This window comes from Mycteria americana, chromosome Z (assembly GCF_035582795.1).
Source record: "Mycteria americana isolate JAX WOST 10 ecotype Jacksonville Zoo and Gardens chromosome Z, USCA_MyAme_1.0, whole genome shotgun sequence".
Taxonomy (NCBI): domain Eukaryota; kingdom Metazoa; phylum Chordata; class Aves; order Ciconiiformes; family Ciconiidae; genus Mycteria; species Mycteria americana.
In genome coordinates this window covers 9,212,454-9,238,837 of record NC_134396.1, presented here as the reverse complement: position 1 = coordinate 9,238,837, position 26,384 = coordinate 9,212,454, and the positions used below count along the sequence as shown (strand labels likewise).

General features: G+C 43.7%; 2 protein-coding genes across 6 annotated transcripts; one reads left to right on the top strand and one right to left on the bottom strand.

Annotated features, from left to right (window-relative positions):
• Positions 1 to 26,384, top strand: HMGCS1 (3-hydroxy-3-methylglutaryl-CoA synthase 1). Of its 5 annotated transcripts, none has more exons than XM_075526203.1 (11): positions 3,496 to 3,544; positions 5,211 to 5,668; positions 6,052 to 6,177; positions 6,696 to 6,860; positions 7,693 to 7,861; positions 7,984 to 8,154; positions 8,970 to 9,076; positions 9,417 to 9,542; positions 9,806 to 9,966; positions 10,368 to 10,474; positions 26,366 to 26,384. In XM_075526203.1, exons 1-10 carry the CDS (start codon positions 3,498 to 3,500, stop codon positions 10,458 to 10,460), a joined length of 1,623 nt encoding a protein of 540 aa, XP_075382318.1. In that variant the 5' UTR covers positions 3,496 to 3,497; the 3' UTR covers positions 10,461 to 10,474; positions 26,366 to 26,384. The 5 variants fall into 5 exon arrangements, with proteins under 5 accessions (XP_075382319.1, XP_075382318.1, XP_075382317.1 ...); XM_075526202.1 differs by lacking the exon at positions 26,366 to 26,384 and adding an exon at positions 12,225 to 13,800; XM_075526204.1 differs by lacking the exons at positions 3,496 to 3,544; positions 26,366 to 26,384 and adding an exon at positions 1 to 108 and having other exon boundaries at positions 10,368 to 11,241.
• Positions 13,782 to 22,870, bottom strand: NIM1K (NIM1 serine/threonine protein kinase). Its single transcript, XM_075526206.1, has 3 exons — positions 22,110 to 22,870; positions 16,737 to 17,005; positions 13,782 to 14,633 (listed from the first exon to the last, which is right to left on the bottom strand). Exons 1-3 carry the CDS (start codon positions 22,399 to 22,401, stop codon positions 13,884 to 13,886), a joined length of 1,311 nt encoding a protein of 436 aa, XP_075382321.1. The 5' UTR covers positions 22,402 to 22,870; the 3' UTR covers positions 13,782 to 13,883.

The window sequence follows — 26,384 nt, the reverse complement described above, 5'->3', positions numbered from 1 at the left end:
GGGCTGTTTAAAGGCGCCGCACGCCGGCGCCCCGTGTTTTCCCCCGTGTGTGCGAGCGGGAGAGGGCGCGGAGCGGCGAGCGACACCGGGAGCCATCGCCTCCGACAGGTGAGGGCGGCTCGGCTCCTCGAGGCCCTTGGGCTGGGCGGCGGCCCTCGGCCGGGGGCGCGGAGCCGCGTGGGGGAAGCACGCGTGGGGCGGCGGGGCTGCGGCACCGCGCGGAGTCGCCTGCGGGGCTTGAGGATGGGGCGGCGTAGCCGGGAGCGGTGTTTTCCGTGGATGGAAGCGCGTTTGAAGTAGTGCCTGCAGTGCGGCAAGAGGGGAGGAAAAAAAGGAAAAAGAGGGAAGAAGGAAAACCGAGAAGAGCCGTGCCTGGCTGTCTCTTCACGTCGGTGTCGGTCCGCACGCCGCGCCGGCCGCTGCCCGGAGCATCACGGAGCATCGCCCGCGGCGCGGCGTCCGGCGCTCCCTGCCCGGGGGAGCCGGCGAGGCCAGCGGCCCCCGAAAGCGCCGGCACCCCGGTTCCGGGGGCCCTGGGCGCTGCCTCCCGCCTTGCCCCCGGGGGAAGCCCCCTGCCTGGGTGAGCCGCGGTGGGCGGCTGCTGCGGGGCCCCGCCGGGCTCTGCCCCCGCCTCGGAGGCCACAAAGAAGCCTGAAGGCGGCGGCACCCTCGGCGTCTCCCTCGATCGCCTCTCAGTGTCGCGACAGAGGCGTCCACCCAAGCCGGGGAGGGCGGGGCGGGCGTGTCCCCCTGCCCCCGCCGCCCCCCAGTGGCGCAGGGCACAGGCAGCCGGGGATGCCCCCAGGGATGCCGCCGCCTGCTTCCGCGATGGCGTTTGTTGCGCGGCTGTGGGCATCACGGCACCCACCCGTGTCGCTGGCGGAGTGCCGGCCTCGGATGCGCTGGGGGTGCACCCGGCGGGAGCCGCCGCGGGTGGGTCCTCACGAAGGAATTGAAGGCACCGCCTCTGCCGTTTGGGTCTCCTCACGCACTTGCGCCGCCTCCACGCACGGCCCCCGCCGTGGCGAGTCGCAGCGGTGCGGGCAGAGGCAGTGACCCCTCGCGGCGTGGCGAGTGCCCTGCGTGCGCTGGGTACCTGTAAACCCTTCGGCTCTGCGGGGATAGCTGGGTGTCTTTAAATGACGTCACAGCTGAAGCTGCCAGATCATCGCGGCTTACAGCCTCTGAAAACCAGCCCGAAGTGGTCCGCTGTCACCAGCGAGGTCTCTCCTCCGGAGGTAAAAGGCCGACGGAGTTACCAAAGGCATCGCTTGCAGCAAACAGGCTGGGGGCTTATCTTCTAACTTTCAGTACGAATTAAAGACTTAAGAAGGAAGTAATAAAGTGAAATTACTGACAGAATATTCTCAAATTGTTAACAAAGACAACGAAAGCCACCAGTTGTTGTGGGAGAAGGTGTTTCCGGCAACACTAGCAGAAAGTAGTGGCTGTTTTACGCGGCTCATTCATTCCCCGCAGAGTCCTAAGGGGACACAAAAACAAAGCAGGTTTCTCATTTCTTTGTATTAAAGTGTTTGGCGTTCTCATTCTTTTAAAAGACATCGTGCTTCTGAGTACTCTTTCACTTTCAGTAAAATGATGGGATGTTCGCCATTTGACCAGGAGGACAAAAGGCTGTTTGTTTTACACCAAGTAAACAAATCTTTTCCTGTAATGACTGACCGACTTGAGATGTCATATGTCCCATTTTCTTCGGTGATCAGAGCAAGCTTATAAAGCAGTGTTCTTCACTGCGGTACAGCCTGATAGCCCTGACTGCTACTGTATGAGGCATGTTTGGCGAGCTTGGTATCGGGTGAGCCATGGGAATACGAGAGAAAGAGCCTCCCTTTAGCTGTCTTCTGCAGAAAGTTTTCTGATGAGAGAACTGCAGCAAGTAATATGAATTAAATGCCAGTCTTGATCTCAAAGCTTTGTAAGGAGCAAGCACAGAGCATAGAATCATAGAAGGTTGGAACGGACCTTTACAGGTCACCTAGTCCAACCCCCCTGCAAGAGCAGGGACGTCTTCAACTGGATCAGGTTGCTCGGAGCCCCCTCCAACTTGACCTGGAATGTTTCCAGGGATGGGGCATCTACCACCTCTCTGGGCAACCTGTTCCAGTGTTTCACCACCCTCATAGTAAAAAATTTCTTCCTTATATCTAGTCTGAATCTACCCTCTTTTAGTTTAAAACCATTACCCCTTGTCCTATCGCTACAGACCCTGCTAAAAACTCTGTCCCCATCTTTCTTATAAGCCCCCTTTAAGTACTGGAAGGCTGCTAGAAGGTCTCCCCACAGCCTCCTCTTCTTCAGGCTGAACAACCCCAGCTCTCTCAGCCTTTCCTCACAGGAGAGGTGCTCCAGCCCTTGGACCATTTTTGTGGCCATCCTCTGGACCTGCTCCAACAGCTCCACGTCCCCAACTGGGGGCATTTCCAGAATGTTTCCTCAGCCCTCACCGATAATACAAAGCCTTTTGGCATACCACGTTCCCTACTAATTCAATGCCTGGTTAAAAGTCACTGTTCTATGGCTGCTATGGGTCAAGTCCATTATGTGCTGCATGCATTGCCTTTTAGTGTATAACTTAATTAAAATTAAGCCTCTGAGAGTCTCTGCAGCCTCTAATGTTCAGCTTTCTGGCTCTTGGAGCAGAAATGAGCTCTGCTCTGGGTACAAGGCTTGCCCTTGGGGTGGCTGCCAGACACTGCGCTGAGCTGGCAGCAGTCTGTATTTCCTTTTTGTCCCCTTCTGAAGAAAGTGAGGTGTTTTGTGCCAGAAAGAGCTGGACCCTAAGGTCCTTTTCCCAGCTGGTGCCTTGGGATCTCGCTGTCGGCAGCGTCTGCATTCATATGGGGAGCCGGAAAGCATCCTCCTTCTCCCCTGCAGTGCCTATGCAGATTTGGGGTGAAATGCAGCTCTTGGAGCAAGTTTTGGATGCCAGCGCTGCTCTGTGTCCCCAGGAGATGTGCGTGACTTGCTCGTTGTGCTGCCGAGAGGGGACGTTGAGATTGTCCCCGCAGCTCCTGGCGAGCCTCTGGGACCACCCCACTCCCATCCCTGGCTGTGGCTTTAGGAAAGCAGCGATGGCCACCCCATTTCTAACAGCGTAAACCTGCTCCTGTGCCATGGCAAACCCTTAATCCTGCCCACCAGCTTCCCGGAGGCAGAAATTATGTTTTCGTTGCCTTTTTTTGTTTTTTGGGGGGGCAATCCAGCTAGTTTAAAACGAGAGACGGCACCGCTCACCGTGGCGTAGCCGTGCTGCCGGGTTTTATCCTGCAAAGTGGCTGAAGCAACAACGTTGTCACCGCTTCGAGGTGAGGACCCGGGGGTGCGGGCAGGGCCGGGCAGCGGCGGAAGCGGCGGCAGCGCTGGAAGCGGCGGCGGCGCTGCTGCCCGGCCCTCCCCGCACCCCCGAGGGAGGGGGCGGGGCCAGCTCCCGGCGCCTGCGCACAATCCGCCTGCCCGAGCCGGGCGCCGCAGCGCGCATGCGCGGCCCTCCGCGCCGGCAGCCGGTCATGGGATTCCGCAACGTGTAAGGGCCGGTCCCGCGGTCGTGTGAGGTGGGGAGAGGAGAGGGGGATCGGGCTCCGCGCTGTGGTGGGCCCGCGCTGCGGGTGGGACGCGACGTGGCGCCCCCACGCCACCCCGGTGGCTGCTCGCCGTCTCCTCGGCCGGGTCACGGGTAACCTTGAGGCGGCGGGGGGGGCGCCGGCCGCCCGCCCGCCCGCCCGCCCTCAGTGCCCTCAGGGAGGCCGGCTCGGCGAGGGGAGCGGGATGGCCTGAGGTGACAGGGCTTCGTGACAGGATGGGTTAAGGGAGAAGAGGTTCCGGTCGGCCACGGGGCGTGGGCGAGCGGACAGGAGAGCGGGGCTGGGGTGGCACCAGGGTACACAAATAAGGCAAAATTGGTTGTTTTGCGTAAAATCGTGGCAGTACGGCAGCTTTAAAGCAGCTTTAAATAGCCTTTTCCTCGCGTTTACACGTTTAAATATGAATAAAGGCTACAAGAGAAATACTTAAAAAATTAACTAGGTTGTTTTAGGTCCATCATAGGTGTGGTTGAAACTTTGTTGGAGGCAATCAAAATGAATGGTGAGCCACGCGCTCTTACTTCAGGTCCTACCTCAGACTGTACCTGTAACAGAAAATACTTTTCATGTTTTCCTAACCCTTGTCTTAATACGCATCCTGTAAAGTCATCGTTCCTGCAGATAAAGGCGTTATTCCTTTATACAGCTCATCAGGGTTGTGTGGAAGAAGTTGTGTAAGGTCGATGTGATGGTACCAGCAGCTGGGCACAAAAGGGATAAGTGCTCTGTAAGGATGTAAGCAAAAGTACAAGTAGATGGTGCTTGTCTGGCTAGTAGGAATATGGTTAAAGTAATAGGATGTAGTATATCCTTGAGTGTAGTATACCCTCGAATGTAGTGACAGTAAAGTTATGGGGTTAAAATAAGAAAACTTGGTCTATCAGAGAGAACCCCTTTGTGTTCCTCTCAGCCTGTGAAATATTCCTCCAGGCCTGGTGTTAGGAGTTCCAGTGTTCCGGAATGCCAAAACAGAGTATAGTTCAAACAAACAAACAAAAAACCCAACCAAAAATACAAAAAAACCCACCACACCAAGAAACTTTCTGCTATCTTTGTTGCAAGTGTAAATAAAATGGAGCAACTTGGATCACTTTGTTTAAAAATAAAAACTATTTTGAAAAGCCCTGCCCTGTTTTAAAGCAGACATTTCCTGGTAAGGATAAATTTTAAACTTAAGCTCTCAACTAGCAATATTTAAAAAAAAAAATCCAATGTTTCTAGCTTGGTTGTATAAAATTGAGACTTTGCATATAAGCAGAATAATGAACATTAAGACTAATTTCTCAAACACTTAACACTTGTTAAGTATGTGTTTTGCTTCAGTGGAGTAACTTGGGCTTAAGCAACTTCTGTTCATCTCCAGGGCTGAAATTTTTATTTCCAGTTAAAAGTACTTCTTATTAGAAGTTTTGTTACATTTTATATTGATGTTCACAGTATGCTCAGACCAAAGCCTCCCTGGAGGCAATGGCTTGCCTTTTGCAAATGACCTTGTAGAATACCTGAAATTCAGCTTTTTCTATAAACCTACAGAAAATGAAAGTAGGTCTCTCAAAATGGATGTGAGTAAATCAGCTGGTTTTTGTGTTGTTTTTTTTCCTCTTAAAGATCTGCCACGATGCCTGGGTCTCTTCCAGTGAATGCTGAATCTTGTTGGCCCAAAGATGTGGGAATTGTTGCACTGGAAATATATTTCCCCTCTCAGTATGTTGACCAGATAGAGCTGGAAAAGTATGATGGTGTGGATGCTGGGAAATATACCATTGGGCTAGGCCAGTCAAAGATGGGATTCTGCTCTGACCGGGAGGATATCAATTCTCTCTGCTTGACTGTGGTTCAGAAGCTCATGGAGAGGAACAGCCTTTCCTATGATTGTATTGGGAGATTAGAAGTTGGAACAGAGACGATAATTGATAAATCAAAATCTGTCAAGACTGTCCTGATGCAGCTTTTTGAAGAATCCGGTAATACGGACGTAGAAGGAATCGACACCACCAATGCATGCTATGGAGGCACCGCTGCTCTTTTTAATGCTATTAATTGGATTGAGTCCAGTTCATGGGATGGTAAGTTCAGGGTATTTTCTTGAAAAATTACATCATTCTCTGGTTTTGAGTAGTCTGCCTTATAACGACAGTGTTCATGTTTAACCATATAAAACCCAGAGGGTAAACTATTTTTCTCTTCTGAAGTCTTTTTCCTAAATGCTCTGGGTATTTGCCACTAGTTCAATTACAGTGCAAAGAGTAACGACGTGGCTAATAATCACTGGTCTTTTCCTGTAAATTTCCGTGGTTGCCAGGAAATGTGGGGGAAAAGTAAAGATTGAAGAGCTCCTTAATCTTGGGGTCATCTCCTCTATAACCAAAGTCTAAAAATTGCTGATGGGTATTAAAATGCGCTAGGTTCTTGGCTATTTCTCATGGTTATTTCTGTGTGTTTCTGACAGGACGTTATGCACTTGTTGTTGCTGGAGACATAGCTGTGTATGCCACTGGAAATGCCAGGCCAACAGGTGGAGCTGGTGCTGTTGCTATGCTAGTTGGTCCGAATGCTCCGTTAATTTTTGAGAGAGGTTAGTCCTGTGAGAAAACAAATACTGTTCAGCCAGATAACTGGATCCGTTCTGAAGCCTGTGCCTGTTTTTTGTGGGTTGCTGGAGGGCTGGATTAACTCCCACTAATGTCGGAAATTGTACTTTGTCTCCTCTTGCTCTGGGCTAACTTGGCCAAGTCCCATTATAGGAGGCAGCAAGGAATAGCTAGAGATGCTCCTATCTGTTTATTTGCTTGGGGATTCTCCAAAAAATTGACAAAGAGTGGACTAGAGCTGAATAACACAGTGCTCTACTTCCAGGGCAAAATGATGAAAATAATTTATTACTTGTGTTTGTCATGCGCAGTCCTACTGTACTTAACAGGCAGTGGAGAACTGTGTGAAATGTTACCTTAAAGGGCCTGCAGTGCTATGAAAACCTGCCTGACGGGGGCTAAATGTTGCTTGTTTCCCCTCATGTGTTAAGTGATGTATTCAGATTGACTCAAAGCAGCTGAATAAAGTAATTTTCAACTTCTGTCAATTTCTGTCCATTAGGGTTGCGTGGAACCCACATGCAGCATGCGTACGACTTCTATAAACCAGATATGGTCTCTGAATATCCTGTAGTTGATGGCAAACTGTCTATACAGTGCTACCTCAGTGCATTAGATCGCTGCTATACTGTCTATCGCAACAAAATCCACGCCCAGTGGCAAAAGGGTATGTAGCCTCACCTGATGATATTGCAAGATCTGGCAAACACTGGAATGTGTAACTACACAGACAATGTATTTTCAAGTTTTAGCATCCAATCTAAAGACTACTATATAGTCCCTTTGTGTTTGTGTGTTCTGAGGCGATCGAGATGTTTGCTCTCTCCCATAAGAAATGTCTTATTTCTGTTCTGGTGTGGCGAAGTACCTGATCATCAATAAGGTGTAGTCTCTACAGGGTTTTTTTGGTGTAATGTATAATACCTTGCTTAAAAGCGTGTTATTTCCCCCCTCCACCCAGGCTCTTAAGATATTGAGGTTAATATTTAAATGTTATGTAATGATACTGATTTTTTTTACCCCATATGCTTAGTAGTTGCTTCACTCATACTAAGCGTAGGTGTGAAGATGAGATAGTTCAGTGAAGTAGGGTTAATATTTAAATGTTATATAATGATACCGATTTTTTTACACCATAGGTTTGGTAATTGCTTCACTCATACTAAGCATAGGTGTGAAGATGAGATAGTTAAATGAAGTAGATTATTTATTATGTCAAAATGCTGGGTAGAAATACGGAGATTCTGTTAAGCTTATAGCTTTTTCTTCTAGAAGAAGGGCAAATGTTAGTTGGTGCGCAAGATCAGTAAAAAACTAATTTTTAAATAGAAGTAGCAGCAGTGTTTTAAATGAACTTGACAGCAATAGTTAGTCTTACGGTTGTCTCTTGTATGCTGATGTGTTATGACGACTGGTATCCTGCCATCCCCCTGTTTTATTTTCATAGTTGAAGTGAGCACTAAACATAAGTTGTAACACAATGTTTCTGCCACTTCCAGAGGGGACAGACAGACGTTTCACCTTGAATGACTTTGGATTCATGATCTTTCATTCTCCGTACTGTAAACTGGTACAGAAATCTGTGGCGAGACTATTGCTGAATGACTTTCTCAGTGACCAGAACCCAGAAACAGCAAACGGTGTTTTCAGTGGTCTGGAAGCTTTCAGGTGAGAATGGCTGCTGTCTTTCTTATTCACATAATCTGAATTTGTTAAATGTTCAATGTGTGTTTTTACTTTCTGCTATTTTAGTAACTGTTTCTGAACTCTTCTTTTTTTTTTTTAAATAGGGATGTAAAACTTGAAGATACATATTTTGACAGAGATGTGGAAAAAGCTTTTATGAAAGCTAGTGCAGAGCTCTTCAATCAGAAAACCAAAGCTTCGTTACTTGTATCCAACCAGAATGGAAATATGTATACCCCTTCAGTCTATGGTTGCCTTGCCTCTCTTCTAGCCCAGTAAGCATAAAACTGGAAAAAAAGTCGTAGCCTTTTATATGTAAGGTCATAAAAGGTTTTTGTTTCAGAAAGCCTTTTGTAAAAGCATCATCTAGCAAACCTTTTCCTACTAGATTGCCTTAAGCAGCAAGACTAAAGTTAAAAAATTATTCTGCACACACAGTCAGTTCAAGTGACAAGCAGATTCAAAATTTCTGTGTCAGAAGCTGATCTGAAACAGCTCCTTACTGCCTTCCAAAGTCGGATCGTATTTGTGAGGTGGTGTCTTTTCCCAGCCTCAACCTTCTCTCTACCTTCCTCCCTGTGCCCCCCTCCCCCCAAAGAAAACCACTGCAGTGGAAAAGAGAACCAGAATGCCTTCTCTGTTTCACTATAATAAGCAAAGCCAAATTAAATTAGTATTTACTTAACATTTTTTTAGCAATGACAGACTTTTACAAAATCATGTTAAGTTTAAATTAAACCATTCTTCTCGGATGCTTTTTTCTTTATTCTGGCTTTTCCTTCTAAGCTGTGGTTGTTCATTTTAGGCTTTAGGCCACTTAAGAATGAAAACTGGCTGCCTTCTGGATAATTCATATTCTGGGCATTTCTTTGCTCTGTTTTGCTTAGGCTGCTTCGGAACTTATCACATAACAGCAGTGCTTGAAATTGTGTTTTTTAAAGTCATCACTTATGCACATAGCATGCTAAACGTGTATTGTAGTCAATATAATTTGCTGGCTGCTTTTTCCAAGCTAGCTGCAGTTTCTAGTTATTTAAAATTCGCACCTTGGCTTAATTCTCACTTCAAGCAACTGTTCCTTGATTTGCAGGTACTCGCCAGAGCAGCTGGCAGGACAGAGAATCAGTGTGTTCTCATATGGCTCTGGTTTTGCTGCTACGCTGTATTCCATCAGAGTTACACAGGATGCTACTCCTGGTGAGTGAAAGGAAGATATGTTAATTAACTCCCTTGCACAGCTCACCTCACCAGCTTTGTTACACTACCCACCAGCATAAGTAAACCTACGGAACAATGCGTAATGACACTAATGTTAAACTGAGGATGTTCAGCTCCAGGCAATGTTTAAGTGTCCCCTTGGGCAAATAAGTAATATTCTTCAAACTCTGTTAACGTTTTGATTAAGTGGGAATATTTTTAAATGACTAAAAGTTTAGCTTCTGTAGTGCAAAATATTTTGAATGGGCTTGAAGTGCTGACATGCTAGCATGCAATTCTCAGTACTGGTGCTACCTTACATGATGGTTTTATATTGTAGGTTCTGCGCTGGACAAAATAACTGCCAGCCTTTCTGATCTCAAAACAAGACTTGACTCAAGAAAATGTATTGCACCTGAAGTCTTTGCTGAAAACATGAAGATTAGGCAGGAAACACATCATTTGGGTAAGAACTTCATAAATATAAATCATTCCTAGTCTTACAGCAAAATGCTCCTTACTTAATTTGCATGATTTTAAATGATTAGGGTGTAGAATGAAAGAAATGTCCAATCCTTTCTGAATAGCTCATGTTCATTGGCCCAGTGTGGCTGAAATGAAAATGCAGATGTGTTTTTTCTGTCTTACTACATCCAAACTGCAAAGGCCTGTGTTGTGTAAAACTCTCACCAGGAACCAACTAACACTGTGTTACTGGCTTTTTTACAGCCAACTATATTCCACAGTGTTCAGTAGAAGATCTCTTTGAAGGAACATGGTACCTTGTGCGTGTGGATGAAAAACACAGGAGAACTTACGCGCGGCGCCCTGTCATGGGTGATGGACCTCTGGAAGCAGGAGTTGTTGTCCACCCAGGCGTTGTTCATGAGGTGAACACTCAGCACTCTCTTAAAGTTTGATATAAATGGTGGAACGGTTTATGTGTTTGTCTTAGCATGTGCATGTATGTTAAAAGAGGAAGTGGTTTAACAAGTTATATTAAATACTTTATGTTAACATATGTAACATACAAGCCAGAAGTAAAAAATTGAACATGGGCTTTTAAAAAGTACATTTCATCATAACAAGAATGAAACTGCACAAGAATGAAACAAGAACAAACTGGCTCTTTTCACATAATCAGTTTGCATGAAGCATGACCGATTTGATTGACTTAAGACCAAGCCATCCGGCGTAGCATGAATGTTGTTTGAGAGTTGGACTAGGCATGAAGTATGAATGTCTGTGAACTAGAAAACTGTATTTAATGTTTTTTTTCCCTTCTTCTTAGCACATCCCAAGCCCTGCTAAGAAAGTGCCAAGAATCCCTGCAACAACAGAATCTGAAGGCGTTACTGTTGCCATTTCCAATGGGGAGCATTAAGATACCTCTGTGAGGTGGGGAATGAAACAAGGTGTTGAGGGTAGGGTGAGAGAGAGAGAAAAAGGATTGCAGTAGTGCTGAAGTTTCAGTGTACAGTAGTACTTCACTGGAGCATGGAAAACCTGTTTAAGCTCCTTGAAAAGATTTGTCATGATACGGTGTGCTGATATTTATACTATTTTCAGAACACTAAAGTCATGAATATACTGGAGATGGAGGGACTTGTCAGGGGCTGCGTGGATTCCTAAACATGTCTGAATTTTTTTAATTGCTGAGTAGTAGCTGTAGTCTATTACAAGGTCTTTGTACACAGAAAAAAAAAAATCTTCTGCTTGCTCTTTCCATGTAAAATGACTTGAAACTTACTGTTAACTTCTACTTGTACTCAAGTGTGTGGCAAAATAGTCCAAGCTTTTAATGTTAGGGTTCTCAGTGCCTTGACAGTAAGCAGTCAGTCTTCTGAACACTGCACTTCTTCTTTCCCTTTATCACCTTCCCTTTCTTCTCCCAGTCTACCTCCCATCACACCATTGCTTTGGGAAAAGTATAGAACCAAGTAACACTCATTGCTGGAATAGAATCTCTCTCCGCTGTCAAAATGACTGGGTCAAGAACAGCTAGGCTGACAGGTGGTTTTCTTCCAAGAAACTCTGTGACCCACTGTGTTAGTTACTACATAATTCCTCCTAACATCTGTATTACGTGTTTTATACCTGCATTATAAATCACATCAGCCTGGGAGAAAAGAGCAAAAAGAAGGGAGGTAGTAATTTTTTTTCCTTCTAAAGAACAAAAAGGGTGTAGTTCTTGGGTTCATTGATTTGGCACCTTCCAGGATTGTTTAGTAGAAGTATTTAAGGCAGCAGAATTTTCAAATAAAACTTCTAGATGTTATGGAGCTGTTTTAATTGGCAAAGAAAGGGAGGAAGATCACTTTGGAGCTCTGGCCTCTTGCTATTCTTTATACAATACATTTCTAAAAGTCTATTTCTAACTTTTGAATTTGGCTTTGTGCTTTAAAGTCCTTTTTGCTATTGATAATATTGTAGGAGTGGGATCTTTCCTCCCCCCCTGCCCCGCCCCCACCCCCAACATGCAAGCTAAAAGCTATCCATTTTGCAAGTGGTAGATAAACAATACTAATGGGGAGTCCATTCTGGTAGATTTGTAAAGCCCAGATTGGAAATGAACTATGACATGAGCCTTGTAAGCTTGTAACATATATTTAAATTGAGCTAATGTACAGAATGAAGTTTTGTTGAATTTATTTCTTTGCTAATTCTACAAAGCTACATTATCTAATACAAAGTAGCAAAAACTGATTTGTCTGTTAAATTACAGGTTTTTTTGTGTGTAATGAAGTGTTTGTATTATCTGTCACTCACTAGGATTTGATAACTTGCTGTATTTGTACAGTCAAGCCTTGGTAAAATAGTTGTTTATTATAAATTGATGAATACTAATCTGTTTGTTCTGCTGAAAATGATGGAGCAATGATGCATGATGATAGTGTTTGCAAGTATTTTGGTTTAGGTTGCCCTCGTGAAACTTTTCTTGGCACCAGAAAAACAAATTGCCATGGAACAAAGTCCATTGCTGGCAGTGGACAAGCCAGGAAGTGAGCTACTGGCACAAAGTTAACCGCAGGGACCTCACGGTCTGTGAGGCTGATCCTTTATTAAAATAAAGTTTGAGATATTTGAAACCTGTTGGAGTAGTGCTGACTTGTTGGGTTTTCAGGATGCATTTTTCTGCCTTTAACAGGAAAGACAGAGGAAACTGGCCCTGTGAAAACCTGAAGTTGTGGGTTCACAAGCTGTGTGGACCTTCTGGATCTTTCATTCCGTTACAAGAGTGGAAAGAAAGGGTTGCTTAGGCTGGTGCAAAACCATTATTTCAGGGCTGTGTTTCAAGATAACTTAAATGCTTTCAGATGGAAACTGTTTATAGTGGAGGAATTCATTCCCAGCTTATGAAATATGATTCATCTTTATTACTGTCTTATGAAAGATGGTATTGTTTTATCCCCCTCAGAAAAACTGTGAAGGGGATCGGTTCTTGCTTTGTACTTACCTGAACCTCACTGAGTCCAGTTTCCCATGGGTGGCTTTTCAGAGGCATTCTGTTGCTCATTTACATTAATTACTCCTTTTAAAGTCAACTGGTCATCTCATCAGTTTCCATAATAGGTAAGGCATCCTGCCCTTAAATTTGAAAGTGCCAGCTGTACCTCTCTAAACCTTGTATTAGTTTACTTGCCTTAACTAAAATCATATAGGCGCTACATCTTGGCTTCGGCACTCCACTATACCTGTTCAGAGAAGGACAGCTACTGCACTTTTCCACCATTTGCATTTGAGCTGATGGTGTTGAAGATTAAAGTACAAAATAACCAATTAAAGCTGAAGATAGGAGTATCTGCATCTTGGTGATGCTCAGAACAATTTGACTTGTCAGGCTATCCAACTTTTAACGTGCAATGGTCAAGAATATCCAAATCAGCTTTTTGCCAGCCTTTGTTGCCAAAGTAGTATGGCAGGAGTTAGTACAAGCCTGTAATGCTCAATATATAAGCTCAATATATAACCAATGTTACTGGTTGCATTCACTTTACTGATACTTAGTGCTAAAGTGAGAATTTAAAACTACATGAGTTTTGGAGTACACTTAAATCTTTCTTTACTGGAGTGCAACTAGAATCCAAGCAGTTCTAGACTGTCAGAATTGTACAAGTAACGGAAGGTGTCAGAAGGGTAGTAGATGGTAGCCTGACCAGTTATGCACTAGGAATTGCAACCCCATGTGCAGGGCTAAAGGATATTGCACCCCATGTGCATATCCTAACTCGCCTTTCTGAATTCTTGACAAATCAGCAATGGTGGTCAACAGCAGCATTGCTGTTTCTTTAAATAAAATTTAAAAGAAGGTTCTGATATACATTTTATCATGTTTAATTTGCTGAAGAAGTTTTAAAGAAGAATTTGCAGTTGTTTAGATTATGGTCTGGTTTCTGCTTAAATTTAGTTCTCTGCAAAAACTGTCCTGGTTTGCAGTGGTAAAGTTGTGTCAAGCTAAGGTAAAACTTTTCAAGAAGTTAGCTGTTATGTGCCTGTACTGAGAATCTCCCAAGTGTGTTAAATGCAATACTATTTGATCTTCACTAAAAGGTCACCTCTGTTAATGATCCCTTACCTGTTCCACTTACTGGGGTTTTTGTACTGGCTATACCATGTCTCTGGAGCAAGGTGCAAACGAGTGCCTGAGCGCTCCGCATTTGAGTGCTTCACTGTGACTCGAGAGATGCAAAGGAGATGAGGCATTTTTGGTTTATTGAAAAAATTACAAAAAATGTCACACTAGAACTTGTGAAAAGTGAATAAAGCCCTTTGTTAAATGTGCCGAGTATAAAGCCTGCTGTGCAATTTATAAAATAGAACACAGCTTGGATGTGTGCTTCACCCCGCTGTAAGAACTGATTCCTCTCCTCAAGTCTTGTTCTTTGGGGTCTGGATGGGACACGATAGGAACACATTCAAGTGCCCTTTTCTTTTGTACTTTGTGCAAAACAATTCTGTAGACCCCTGTTATTGAGCTGCGTGCGTCTCTTCCCCGGTTATTTTGAATGTGCTCTTCTGTGATTCCCAGATCTTCCAGAATATTTTTCACTTCTATTTCTTCCTCTTTGAGTGTACTAATGTCTGATAAATGCTTTGGATCCAGTTTAAATGCCTGTAAAGGTTTGGGGAACGGTATTCCTTGCATCCATTCACTGTTCATAATAAGTTTGACAGAGTATCGTTCGGTTGGTACTGGCTGAAGGACTCCTTTTATCAGTTTCTGGCAAGTTTCTGAGAGGCAGGGAGGCAAACTGTATGTCCCTTCAAGAATGCACTTTTTCAGTTTGGCCACTGTGTCTGCCCGAAATGGCATGATACCTGTCATCATGAAGTATAACAGGATTCCCAGTGCCCAGATGTCTACGTAAATGCCAACATAGTTTTCATCTCGGAAGAGTTCGGGGGCAGCGTAAGGAGGAGAGCCACAGAAAGTACTTAAAGTTTCATCTCTTTTACTTATTGTGCTGAATCCAAAGTCTCCTACCTTAACACAGGTGTTACTGGTGTAGAAGACGTTTTCTGCTTTCAGGTCCCGGTGAATGATATTATTCTCATGCTGCAGAACAAGAGGAAAGTTTGGTATTAGCTTGTTCACAGGAAAGTTCTCAAGTGACTAGCTCTTATCATCGATTAATTACCACATAGGAGAAAGGGAGCTATCTTGGACAAAGTCAGGAATAAGCATTGCAATGAAATTGAAAAGTTAAAGTATTTAATCAATTTTAACTTAATTCTCTACTGACACAAAAACAGTAGAGTAGGTGGAGAAGGTGGGAAGAAGGATGCTGGGTGTTTTTTTTTAAGAATAGCAGTCTCAACTTTTTAACTAATATTAGCTGTTTTCATGACAGATTTGTGATGGCATCATGGCTAATCCTACAAGACTAGATGTCTTCATGTGCAAAATTTGTATTTTTTCAGAGTTCAGAACACTTGCTTTTGCAATTACTACATTTCTGTAATGATGTAAGTAACAAAAAATAATTTCATTTTAACAAATGCCATTTTTTTATATACTGTAAGCTTGTGGACATACGACGTGAAAGCTTTTAGTTCACTGAGTGAACATAATTACAGATAAAGTAAGGAAGTTGCTACAATTCTGTTGTGTGATCTAATGTCCTATGAGGAACTGGTGCTGGCAGGAGAAAGGTGCTGTCCTATGAGGTGCTGGCAGGAGAAAAGGACCACAGACTTGTGCCTTGTGGTATTTCATGTTGATGCAGGACACCAAGTTCAGTGGTGTCTTCTAGTTTTAGAAATCTAAAATAAATACATAGGCTGTAACTTCTTTCCCTTGGAAATGGCAGTAGTAGACAAGGACTCAAATGGAATTTGCTCTGCTTAGTAGTGATATATCTGTCTTGATTACATAAGGGTTTAGCTTCATCTTTGAAATAACTAGGAGGAATGGATGTTGTTTGAGCACTCTCCACCCTACCCTTTGAAGTAACAAGGTGCATGTGTCTGGAGGCGATAAGGAAACCCTTCAGCATCCTAAGATTTTTAAACTGTCATCAATAATGGGCAGGGATCTTCTGTCCTCATGTGGACTGGCAGCAGTGAGATGTGATTTAAGTAGTCTGGATTTGATGGCTTAGAAAAAAAAAGGTTTGCAGAAGTCTGCAAAGTGTAGAAGTGTACAAGTGAAGAGGTTGGTCAGGTTGGTAGTCTGGGTTTAATGCTAAGAAATAGATGCAATCTTGAAATGTAAAGTTCCAGTAGCTGCAGAGTACCTGTCCTGTGGAAAAGGTGTTGAAGCTAATCCATCACTTACAGGACATATGATCATTTTTTCAAAATATATAAAAAATGTGTACTGTTTATATATGCCACAAGCAGTTTGTAATGCAGTTTCTAGATGACTGACCAGGAAACACCCTTGCTTTTGCCTTTGCCCGAGTCTTACTACGTGGCAGGAGAGTATGAGCCACCGGAGGGCACCCTGAGCCAACTTTAACAAATACTAGTTTTACTTCTCAAACTTGCAGAACAGTCTTCCCGTGGTTTTATGCTGTTGTTTTAAGTAGCTGTAGTTACTATGCAAGGTTCAGATGAGATGGTACTGAAGTAGTTAATTGCTTCTTTTCTGCCTTTACAAGATGCTTTGGGCTCTACATAAATAGCATCATACTAAATCCAGATCCTGAAGACTAAGCAAGGGGAAGTGACTTGCTGGGTGTTAACTTCACAGATTTGCGCCAGAGCGAGGACCAGGAATTAACTGTCTCAAGTGCCAGTCTCCCACAGTCATTAATAAGCAAGCCTCTTCTCTGAAACACTTTATTCTTGCAGAAGAGGGGCTGATCTTATGTTTTGAAATAGGTGGAAGGAAGAAACAAAGCTTTCTTAACTGGTGCCTCCAGCAACTTAAAGCAGACAGGATAATGCTGTTGCTAAAGGGATGGTTCCACCCACCAGGTGTTCCCAGTCCAATCTCCTCCCAAAAGCTGTCAACGGAGAGGCAGTAACTCGAGGTAGATGTGAAAGCTCTCTCAGATACCTTTAAGACAGCTCTTCTCTAGATGTCTTGCTCTGCAGAAATGTGGGCCTGAACTCTTGGTAACAGTAAACCTACTAGTTGAAAACTAAAAGATACACCCGCAAAATCTGGTACAGTAGTGAGGGGCAACATGCCTGTGGAAGAAGAGCAACTTACCATGTGCTTCACAGCAGACACAATCTGGGAGAAAATTATTTTACACTCTGTTTCTAGCAGCTTCCCTTCTGTACTGATTTTAGTGAAGAGCTCCCCACCTCCTGCATACTCCATCACCAGGTGCAGTTTTGAGAGTGTCTCCACCACTTCATATAGTCTGATGATATTTGGGTGGTGCAGTTTTTCCATGCTGGATATCTCACGAGATAGCAAATGTTGAGTCTTCCGGTCTAGCTTTGTCTTGTCCAAAATCTTAATTGCAACTTTCTCTGAAAAGAAAAATGCTTTTCCGTGTTGTTAATGCAATAGGTACAAATGGTAATACTATTTACTTACAACAATGCTTGGTTATAGAAGTGCTATCAAATTTCACCTCTGGTCAGTATAAGCTAAGCTGCAGAGGCCTACTAAGCCCTGCAATCTTTCACACACACCCATGCCCCTTTGCGTCTACGGCATCCTACTCACTGCTGAGGTAGCTAACGGCTGGTAGGGTATTGCAAGGGCTAATCAAATCATCTGCTGTCTTAGTGTGCTCCCCTGCTGTCAGGCTAATACGTGTCTGGTGGCCACAGTTACAGCACCTGCTTTCAGTGTCTAATGCTGGTAAAGAAAGTCTGCGCTTTCTCTTTCGTTGTTAGCTCAGTGCTCTTCAGATGAGCTAGGCCTGAGCCCTGGTACTTGCAGACTAAAGGCAGTGTCAAATTTAGGTGCTTTGTTTCAGAGCAGACAGACAAACTGGGAGGCAGTTTAGAAGCTCTGGTTATAACCCTGCAAGTTTATAATGGAGAGGTGTTTTTACGTTGGTGTGACTTACAGAACTCTTCCCTAACTTCTTACCCGTATCCCCACAAATTCTCAGTTACCAAAATCAGTGTTGTAGAGGTTTGTCTTTCTCAGGGTAGCTGTGCCAGTTTTTCCAACACATTCATGCATGAGTAGTTCTTGATACTGTACAGAATACAGGAAAAGTACATTTTTATGTCTGTATGCCACAGTGCGCCATGAGTCCATATCACACACAGATTTTATTCTGAGGAAGGGAAAAAAAAAACCAGTGAAGTAGAATAAGTTGCGGGGATCCTGTAAGACAGCAAATCTAGCTGGTAATGTCCTGGTAATGCAAAGCTGCTGCTGTTCTGCATGTTTTTGTAGTGTATCTACAGAGAAGCCAAGGGCCACAAAACACAGATACAAAATACATCTGCAGCTGCACCACATCACCAGGCTAGCTCAGGGCAGTATGAACAGGTCAATCAACAATTGCCCTTATGTTTCTGTATTAACTGGTGGGTTATGGCTTGTCTTCACTCTATTGAATACAGCTGGTATTTGAAGGATTAGTCTGGTTAAAATAGGTTTACAGTGGCTTTGTATAACTTGTCAGGGCAGCAAAATTAAACTGGATCATGGCAATAAAAACAACTGTTTATTCCTGGGAATAACATTTTTTCCCAAGAATATCTCAGTCAAACGTTCACAGATTTCTTAACAATTTATCAGCTTTACCAAATCTCTCAGAAAAAAACTCTACCTCGGTTTCTAGTACATGAGAGTAAATTAAAAAAAAAAAGTCAGTATTGTTTGCTTGTTGCTTTAAGAGAAGAGTGAGAGGGCCATTACATTTGTACATGTGTTCCAGTATAAAAGCATACAAAATGTTTTTACTTAATATTATAAAGTTATTTAACTCAGTGTTTCCACATATCTAAAGGAATTGTTAAGGACATAAGCATATATCTCTGTACAGATCAAGAAAACTCCGTGTTTGGTATATTTACCTTTCTTAGTAACATACATGCATAAGTTGATCCCCTACTAAATTGTGGCAGATATGCCAGGCAAATGTGATTCTTGTGAAAGTTGCTGAATTATCCCTTGATGTGCCTGTTTTCAGAAGGAGCCTGTGCTGAGTATAGGGCAGTCTTCCCCACGCTGCTTCTCTCTGACTTGTTCCATGCTTTCTAGTGAGCCCGTTAGGAAAGCGGGTACCTACTCCTGTGTGGTGCTGATGATGGCATGGTGAATCGGGGGGAAATGCAGCTATTGAATGTTAACAGCACACGACACTGATCCTGGCAGAGCTCTGACTGCTGACCTAGGGGTGAAAGACTAAAACCCTTGTCACGTTGGTAGCGTATTGATCACCTAAACCAAGAGGAAAGAGCAGCAGCTCTCAGTAGGTAACATTTGCACAACTAAATGCGTAGATACTACAGGGATAACAATTCTTACAGTCTTACAGGGATAACAATTCTTACAATCTTAACTATGTAATTGCATCATTACATCTTGATTTACAAAAGTTGGGGGCATTTGGGCTTTAAAAAAAATGATCTAGCTTAAATTCCTTCGCTTTCCTTTTGCTGCAATTTACTATTCCTCCCAGTCAGTTTTCCTGCAAAATTACCACCATCAGTCAGGACCGAGCTCCTTTAAATCTATGTCATTGCAGTTGCATATGCATGATATGCAAAGAAAACCAGCCCACCTAAAGTGTAAAAAACCTGACACCCTCCTTGTCTTTTTTAAACTCGTTCCCTCTGCTTCCAAAAAATGCTTGGTTTACAAGTCCTGTATTACCCTTGCATGGCAGCAGTGCTGAACAGAATGGCATTTTTAGCGGGCAGCTTATTTACCAAAATATTAAAACGGAGTAGCAAGAGGTTGTGATTGACTATATGCAGCGTATGCTGAGGTTTGAAAAGAGCTATATGAATTCTTAATAAGAAAAGTTAGGAAAAGGTTGAGAAATAATTTCAGGGAGAAGTGGTGTATGCTATGATGGCAAAAGGAAACAAAATACAAGTTAAAATTGCTTAAAAAAAAAGCACAGTAGGTGCCTGGACATTCCTGCTTTTGCAATTGATATTTCACATTAGACTGGCTTTTTACTAGCTGTAAATTTTGGATGCTCTTAATTGCATCTATTCAGCTGTGCCCTCACACTATATTTGTCAGCTGGAAGGTATGTAAAATAAAGGTTACACAGAGCTTAGGAACCTAACAGTCCTTAGCAAGCAACTCCGCAGGTCTCTGGAGAAAATCTCTGCCAAAATTCAAGTTAGTAAAGTGGGCAATGCTCCTGAATAACCCAATACACATCATGGCACCAAAGATTTTCCTGCATCCTCTAAGCAGCCAAGACAGCCCTTGTGAGAGAAACAAGGTTCTTCATCCAGTGTAATGCTGCAGTTTTTTTCCTCTCTCCCTCTAGAAAACTTTTTTCACGTATCCTGCTGCGACAGATCACAAGGACTACAGAACAGCACACACATGTAACTGTTACAAAAACTCCTCTCAGTAAAGAACAAAATTGTTTCCTTTTTTAATACAGGGCGACCTGTAAGGAGGAAGACCATACTTAGAACTTAACGCTATGACAATAACTGAAGAGCTGAACAGCCCCCCGACACGTACACCTCCTCCTACCACAGGGACCCAAACAGCATTAATAATGAAGCCTTTGTATTTATATAATCAGAAAAAAAAAAAAAAAGACTTGTACTCATCAGCACTGTGCAGGAACATAACTTCATTACCAACACAACGATGTGCATCTCCTGGAAAAAACAGAATCCTCTTTGTGGGTGGTGGTGGTGGGGTGTGTGTGTATGCATGCATGCATGCGCGCACATGTGCATGTTCCTGTTCTCCTATCCATGTACTGTATTTTATGAGGACGGATAAGCTCACAGGCAGGGACGAGTCAGAAGGTGCTTATCCTTCATCCTTCCTTCCTCATGACAGTTATAAACTTAGTACTGAGAAACAAACTCCTTGCCCAGCAAACATTTTAACCAAAAAAGCTACTAACAAACCAAAGAAAAATAACTTGAGAGATTTCTGGTGAAAAAGAACCTTTTCAAGAAAAAATTTGGTTTTGGCATTTAGTTAGTCCAAGCTTACTGTATTCACTGAAGTTCAAAATTTTTCAATCAGCTCTATTCAAATGCTAAAGCAACCTGTCTCCTAAGTAAGTTCAACAGGTAAAAGGTTCATCCAGATCAAATTTATTACTTCCTTTCATTAGGATTCCTCCTGTTCCCTGTACAGGAGCGGCATTTCCTCCAACAGTAAGCACAAGACAGTTTTCTCTGGAAGAAAAAAAGTCATGGAACAGAAGAGGAAATAACTTGCTGTGGGCCAAGTAGAATAGAGATGCTTTTCTGAAACAAGCAAAACCAAAAAATCCACACCCAGTTAAAGCAACCCTTAGGCATAGGCAGGCTTAAATTTGGAAAAAAATAAATACCATCAGTTCCCCACTTTGATTCCCAGTGCAACAGCTGCTTCATACGAGGGGTAAATGTGAGCTTTCACACCTCTGCAGTCTGGGCTGAAAGAGGTGGTTAGAGAAAATAACAACAGATAATACACCCCAAAGCCTTCATGCTGTATCTCGTTCTCTCACCTGTAAGATGATGGAAGGAAGGCGAGTCAATCAAATTGGAAAGGAAAGACTATGAGAAAAAAAGCAGAAGATAGTAGTGTACAAAGATGTGGGGAAAACTAGTCATCCCTGAGGGAAAACAAGAACAGTTTCTACTATTGTCAGACAGTCAGAAGCAGAAGAAGAAACAGGACAGATGACAACAAGTTCTTAGTTATGCCTATAACTGAAGTTTTCACTGCAGTTACCTAGCCTTTCTAGTTCTTCCTAGAAGCAGCAGATAGGTGCTTTTCTGAACTTAAAAAAAAGAAAAATAATTGAAAATTCAACGCAAACCCCGGTTTGGCTGTACCAGAGCTTTGCCCCTGCACCTGCTCAGCCCACACCTATAGCCCTGTCCCAGCTTTTTACAGTAATGAATGACCTGCAAATGAATTGGTAAAGCAGGCATAAAATTTCTCACCAAAATTACTGTGACCAAATCAAAGCTTTGTCCATACTAGTAAAACATGCGATTGAAAAAGGAAGCCTTGCTAACTGTCTGTGGGCAGGATTGTGCCTAGCCAGGCTGCCCTGGGGGTTCACCACCTATAGCCCTGCAGTCCACGAGCTGGAGCAGGGAAGAGAGCAGATGGACAGGACAAGTTGTAGGAGGGGAGGCACAACACCGTGCTTCAAAGTGTGGGGTGTTTGAGCCATGAGGTGAGATGTGGTAACTCCATGAACGGCAGAGATGATTTTTTTCTTGTAATAGCTGCCATCTAGAGAAAATGTTTCTGGTTTATTTAAAGCCTAATCCAAACCTATAAGCATTTATCTGTGACCCTGCCTATAGATTCACTCAACAACAAAGAAAAGACACATATGAACTATATGTGTATTTAAGGTTCAGACAGCATCTTTCTTCCCAAAGAGGTCCATTTGTATACCTACAGAACTAGGGCACTCAGCACGCAGGTGACCCACACAGCAGTGCTTACCTTTGGTTAGGGAATGAATTCCAAGCTTCACTTGTGAGAAATTCCCACTTCCTATTTCTCCTCTGACTCGATAGAAGCCAATTCTTTTTCCCAAGGTTAATTCTTTAACCACTTTTTCATTCTGGGACATATCCTGCATTAGTTTCTCAAATGGGGTCAGCCTGTGCTGCCTGCCCTCTTCATCTCCTCCATAGCACTCCGGGTGCCCATTGTCTTCTCCGCTGTGCTCACGATGCCACCCGGAATAGCAGTGTTTTCCAAGACTCCCTCCATTCACATATCCTGTTGTCATAGTCTATAGGGTAATCACTTCCCCATGTAACAAGATGTCCCGATAAGGAGTTTAAATGAAATAATTCTGTATGAATATGCAATCCTGCACATAATGGACACTGTGACAAACTCAGCAAAAAAAAGCAGCTTACTGGAAGTCCAAGGATTAGTTTGGAAATCACTTCAAAAACAAATCTGGCATACCTACATATTGCAGTTCTGTTCAAAATCAGAGATAAAACTGGAAGCTGTTTACATCCATCTCCCACTAACCGATTTAGTGTGTCAGGATCTTCATAGACAAGGTAAAAGAGGCTTTGCAATTAAAACTAGAAACTTTGTGCATGAAAGTGGCAAGTTGCTCACTGTCTGTGCAGTACATTTGACACATGCAAAACATTTGACACAAATTTTCAGGCTTCAGCTTGCTGCTTTGAAAACTAACTTGGTAGATACAGGTCAAACAAACAGCTGATTAACTGCTCTGAATAAATCCACATGCTTCCAGTTCATTTTGAATAGCTGACCTTCAGAGCGTAGTTCTTGATTCTGGTACCAGTCCGAGAGCTGAATGTAGGGTTTGCTTTTGATTCATTCTTCAGCCTGTGAGCTTGTCACTGTGTCTTGGAAATGTCACTGTGCCTTGAAGCCTTGCTGTAAAAAGTTTGCTGCCCCTCTGTTTCCTTCCCATGGCAGGTTTAACAAAGCAACTGATCCTAGAAGATGACAGGAAAAGCATAATCTGTGCACCAGGTGAAAGAAACACTGCACCTCAGTATCCCTGCAGTCACATGGCAGGACAATACAGGATTAAGTAACTGCAATGTCTCATTAACCCTCCTTTATTTAGATGAGCTTTCTTTAACGCCTTGAGCCTTCTCAAAATTTTGCCAGACACATGGTGTTCCTAAGCAGACAGATGAAGAAAGTCATTAAAACCTTTACATAACAGCCATACGGTTCACTAAATGACAGCACACCACATACCATTTCACCAATTTAACTCTGTTTGTTTGGCAGAACAGGCAAAGAAGTCCTTATTCTAAATACACAAGCAATCACTTACCTTTAAAGCAGTACACCATTTTTTCTTCTTTACCTTTCATCTTTAACCTTGAAAAATAGTAGTTGATCAGCAACTTCTAATCATGCAGCCACATGCCTGAGGGTGGCGAGCTGGGCACGAAAGCTCTGAGATAGCGCAGGTGGTGGCAATGCTCACCTCCCCTGCTCTCAGCTGGCAGCACCACCCAACTGATGAACGCGGGAGACACCTCACTGCCATCGTGTACCAATTCACCAGCCTGAGGGGGAGAAAATTAGACCAGTAACTCAATGCCTGGGGCTTAGGGAAGGTAGACAGTCACCTAAGGTGCCACGCTGGAACAGGGCATGTGACACTGCCAGGTGAAGCTGCCCTCTAAACCCCAATCTCCTGCACGAGCAAGAGGAGGAGAGGCCAAAGGCACCACATAAGGGCAAAGAAAAGGCAGCTGGTGAGGATGTCATCAAATGGGAATTGGAGTGGCACAGAAGCACTCGCCTGCTCTTACAGAGAGGCCGAGGCAACAGACCCAGCCTCTGGGAAGCTGTTCCTTGCCCCGAGACGCATGTGAGTGATTTTGCAAGTTGCTTTGCCTCTCTGTGCCACGGCCAAGCTGCTGACAGCTCTGCCCAGGGAGAAGCAGAGAGCCTGGCTTCTCCTTGCCCTCAGGGTGCAGGAGGGTCCGTCATTTCTCCCTGCCACTTCTCTAAGCCAGGGATGCTTCCTACTGTGCGTACTGCAAACTTACAGCTGACACAGTTTAAAACTGGAACAGAGGAAGAATGTACTTGCTTCATGACGCCTTTGAACTGTTGTTACTCTTTGTTTTACTCCTGTTTGAAGACAAGGGCCGTTTTCATGGTTGACAGAAAAAGTATAAAATAATAATAAATAACCATATGTTATTCTCTGGATCTAAACAGAGTCAAAACCCTGACAAATACTACATGTATGCAACAACTATTGGCCAAATCCTGAAATTGTTAGTAGGGGAGAGACTGTGTGGCAACTGAACAAAGTCTTCAGGATTCTCCCATCAAACCAGCCTCACTTAGCACCAAATGTTCCCTCTAACTTTATTATTTGATACCAAGGAAGAAAAATCTGTGTGGAAGGACAACCCCTCCCCAACCAAACCAAAAACCCACTTAAACCCAAACCCTACATTCTCTATTTGTTCTCCATTTGGGGAAAGGATGATTTATTGCAGGATTGCCTGAATTCTGGGCCATAGTTGTTTTCTGTTTTAACCTGCTTCAGATCACAATTTTAAGAGTATTTAAGGTAACAAAAACCTTGTTGTATGAAACTCAACTATATTTCACAGTTTTAATGGTGGACAGCACTCTGGCAGAGCAGGGCTTTTGGAAGCCACTTGTCTGCTGTACACTGCCACAGTGATTCAGATATTAGACAGGCTGAACTCTGCTCCCATTCTGCTGTTTGATCTTGAGAAAAACCACAGCAGCTCAGGTTGTCAATACAAAAGGTCTGGAAAACTCCATGAGTAATGTCAGAGGAGCCATATACAAGCTATAAACTATTATTTAATTAAGTATCTTTGGATGGGCAGTGACATCCTCATCACCTTACCGAAGAAGAGCTGTAGCTGCTGGCTATAGCCTGATGTTGTGGTTTAGCCCCAGCTGGCAACTAAGCACCACACAGCCGCTCGCTCACTCCCCCCGGGTGGGATGGGGGAGAGAATCGGAAGAGCAAAAGTAAGAAAACTTGAGGGCTGAGATAAAGACAGTTTAATAGGGAAAGCAAAAGCCACGCACGCAAGCAAAGCAAAGCAAGGAATTCATTCACTACTTCCCATGGGCAGGCAGGTGGTCAGCCATCTCCAGGAAAGCAGGGCTCCATCACACGTAACGATGACTTGGGAGGACAAACGCCATCACTCCGAACGTCCCCCCTTCCTTCTTCTCCCCCAGCTTTATATACTGAGCATGACATCATATGGTATGGAATAGCCCTTGGTCAGTTTGGATCAACTATCCTGGCCGTGTCCCCTCCCAGCTTCTTGTGCACCTGGCAGAGCATGGGAAGCTGAAAAGTCCTTGACTAGTGCAACAACAACTAAAACATCTCTGTATTATCAACACTGTTTTCAGCACAAATCCAAAACATAGCCCCACACCAGCCACTATAAAGAAAATTAACTCTATCTCAACTGAAACCGGGACATCTGAGCACTTCAGAGTGGCAGGTATGGACAATTCTGCTCTTGCAGAAGGAGAAACACAAAACTACTACTAATGGAAAACAAACAAACAAAAAAAAAACCCAAAAAAAAAGGATGCTCTGGATACCAGAGTCTTATGAATGTCAGCCTATTCAGCATGAGAAGTCACCCAGCTAAAGACCATCTTCTGCAAAGATAATCAGGGCCTTTGCAGTTAGCCGGCTGTACAGAAAGGGCTGACTGCATAAGAAGGATTTCCTTCAAAAAGACTTACACAAGCCCCTCCTGAATACATTCGGCAAAGGCAGAGAAGGCAGCTAGCCCAGTCTATGTGAATGTTCAGTATCACAAAGACAAACACACCACATGGGAATGCCAGGACCTTGCAGGGACGGGGAGTGTCAAGAGAAAGGCAAAACTGTGTTAAGGCATCAGCACATGGCTCTTCCAGAATTTGCCCCTGCCAAATTTCTCCTGGGGCCCAAAGTGCTCTTTTTTTAGAGGTCAGCCTACCATTAATCTCCCTTTCAGGCTTCCCACTAATTGTCAACCCTGCAATCTCCTGGCGCTTGGCCAACTGGCTAGGTTTCCCCTGTCTTTTAAGATGAGCTATTTCAGTATTCCTGGAGTTAGCAGAATATATACCATCTATTTATGGCCTAGGTTCCTTCCTGTAATCTAAACCAGTAAAATCCACCCTGATACCATCCAAAAGGGCACTGACTATAAAAGAAAATAATTCTGAGAGAGAAGGGAGAAACAAGGAAAT

What these genes read in the sequence shown, in the direction of transcription:
- HMGCS1 (XM_075526203.1), top strand. Translation starts at nt 3,498, where the DNA reads ATGCGCGGCCCTCCGCGCCGGCAGCCGGTCATGGGATTCCGCAACGT. An exon ending in CCACGCCCAGTGGCAAAAGG is followed by an intron (nt 6,861 to 7,692) that starts GTATGTAGCCTC and finishes TGCCACTTCCAG; the next exon opens with AGGGGACAGACAGACGTTTC. An exon ending in ACCCAGGCGTTGTTCATGAG is followed by an intron (nt 9,967 to 10,367) that starts GTGAACACTCAG and finishes CCTTCTTCTTAG; the next exon opens with CACATCCCAAGCCCTGCTAA.
- NIM1K (XM_075526206.1), bottom strand. Translation starts at nt 22,401, where the DNA reads ATGACAACAGGATATGTGAATGGAGGGAGTCTTGGAAAACACTGCTAT. An exon ending in AATTCATTCCCTAACCAAAG is followed by an intron (nt 17,006 to 22,109) that starts GTAAGCACTGCT and finishes TTTTCTTTTCAG; the next exon opens with AGAAAGTTGCAATTAAGATT. An exon ending in TGTCTGCTGTGAAGCACATG is followed by an intron (nt 14,634 to 16,736) that starts GTAAGTTGCTCT and finishes CTTGTTCTGCAG; the next exon opens with CATGAGAATAATATCATTCA.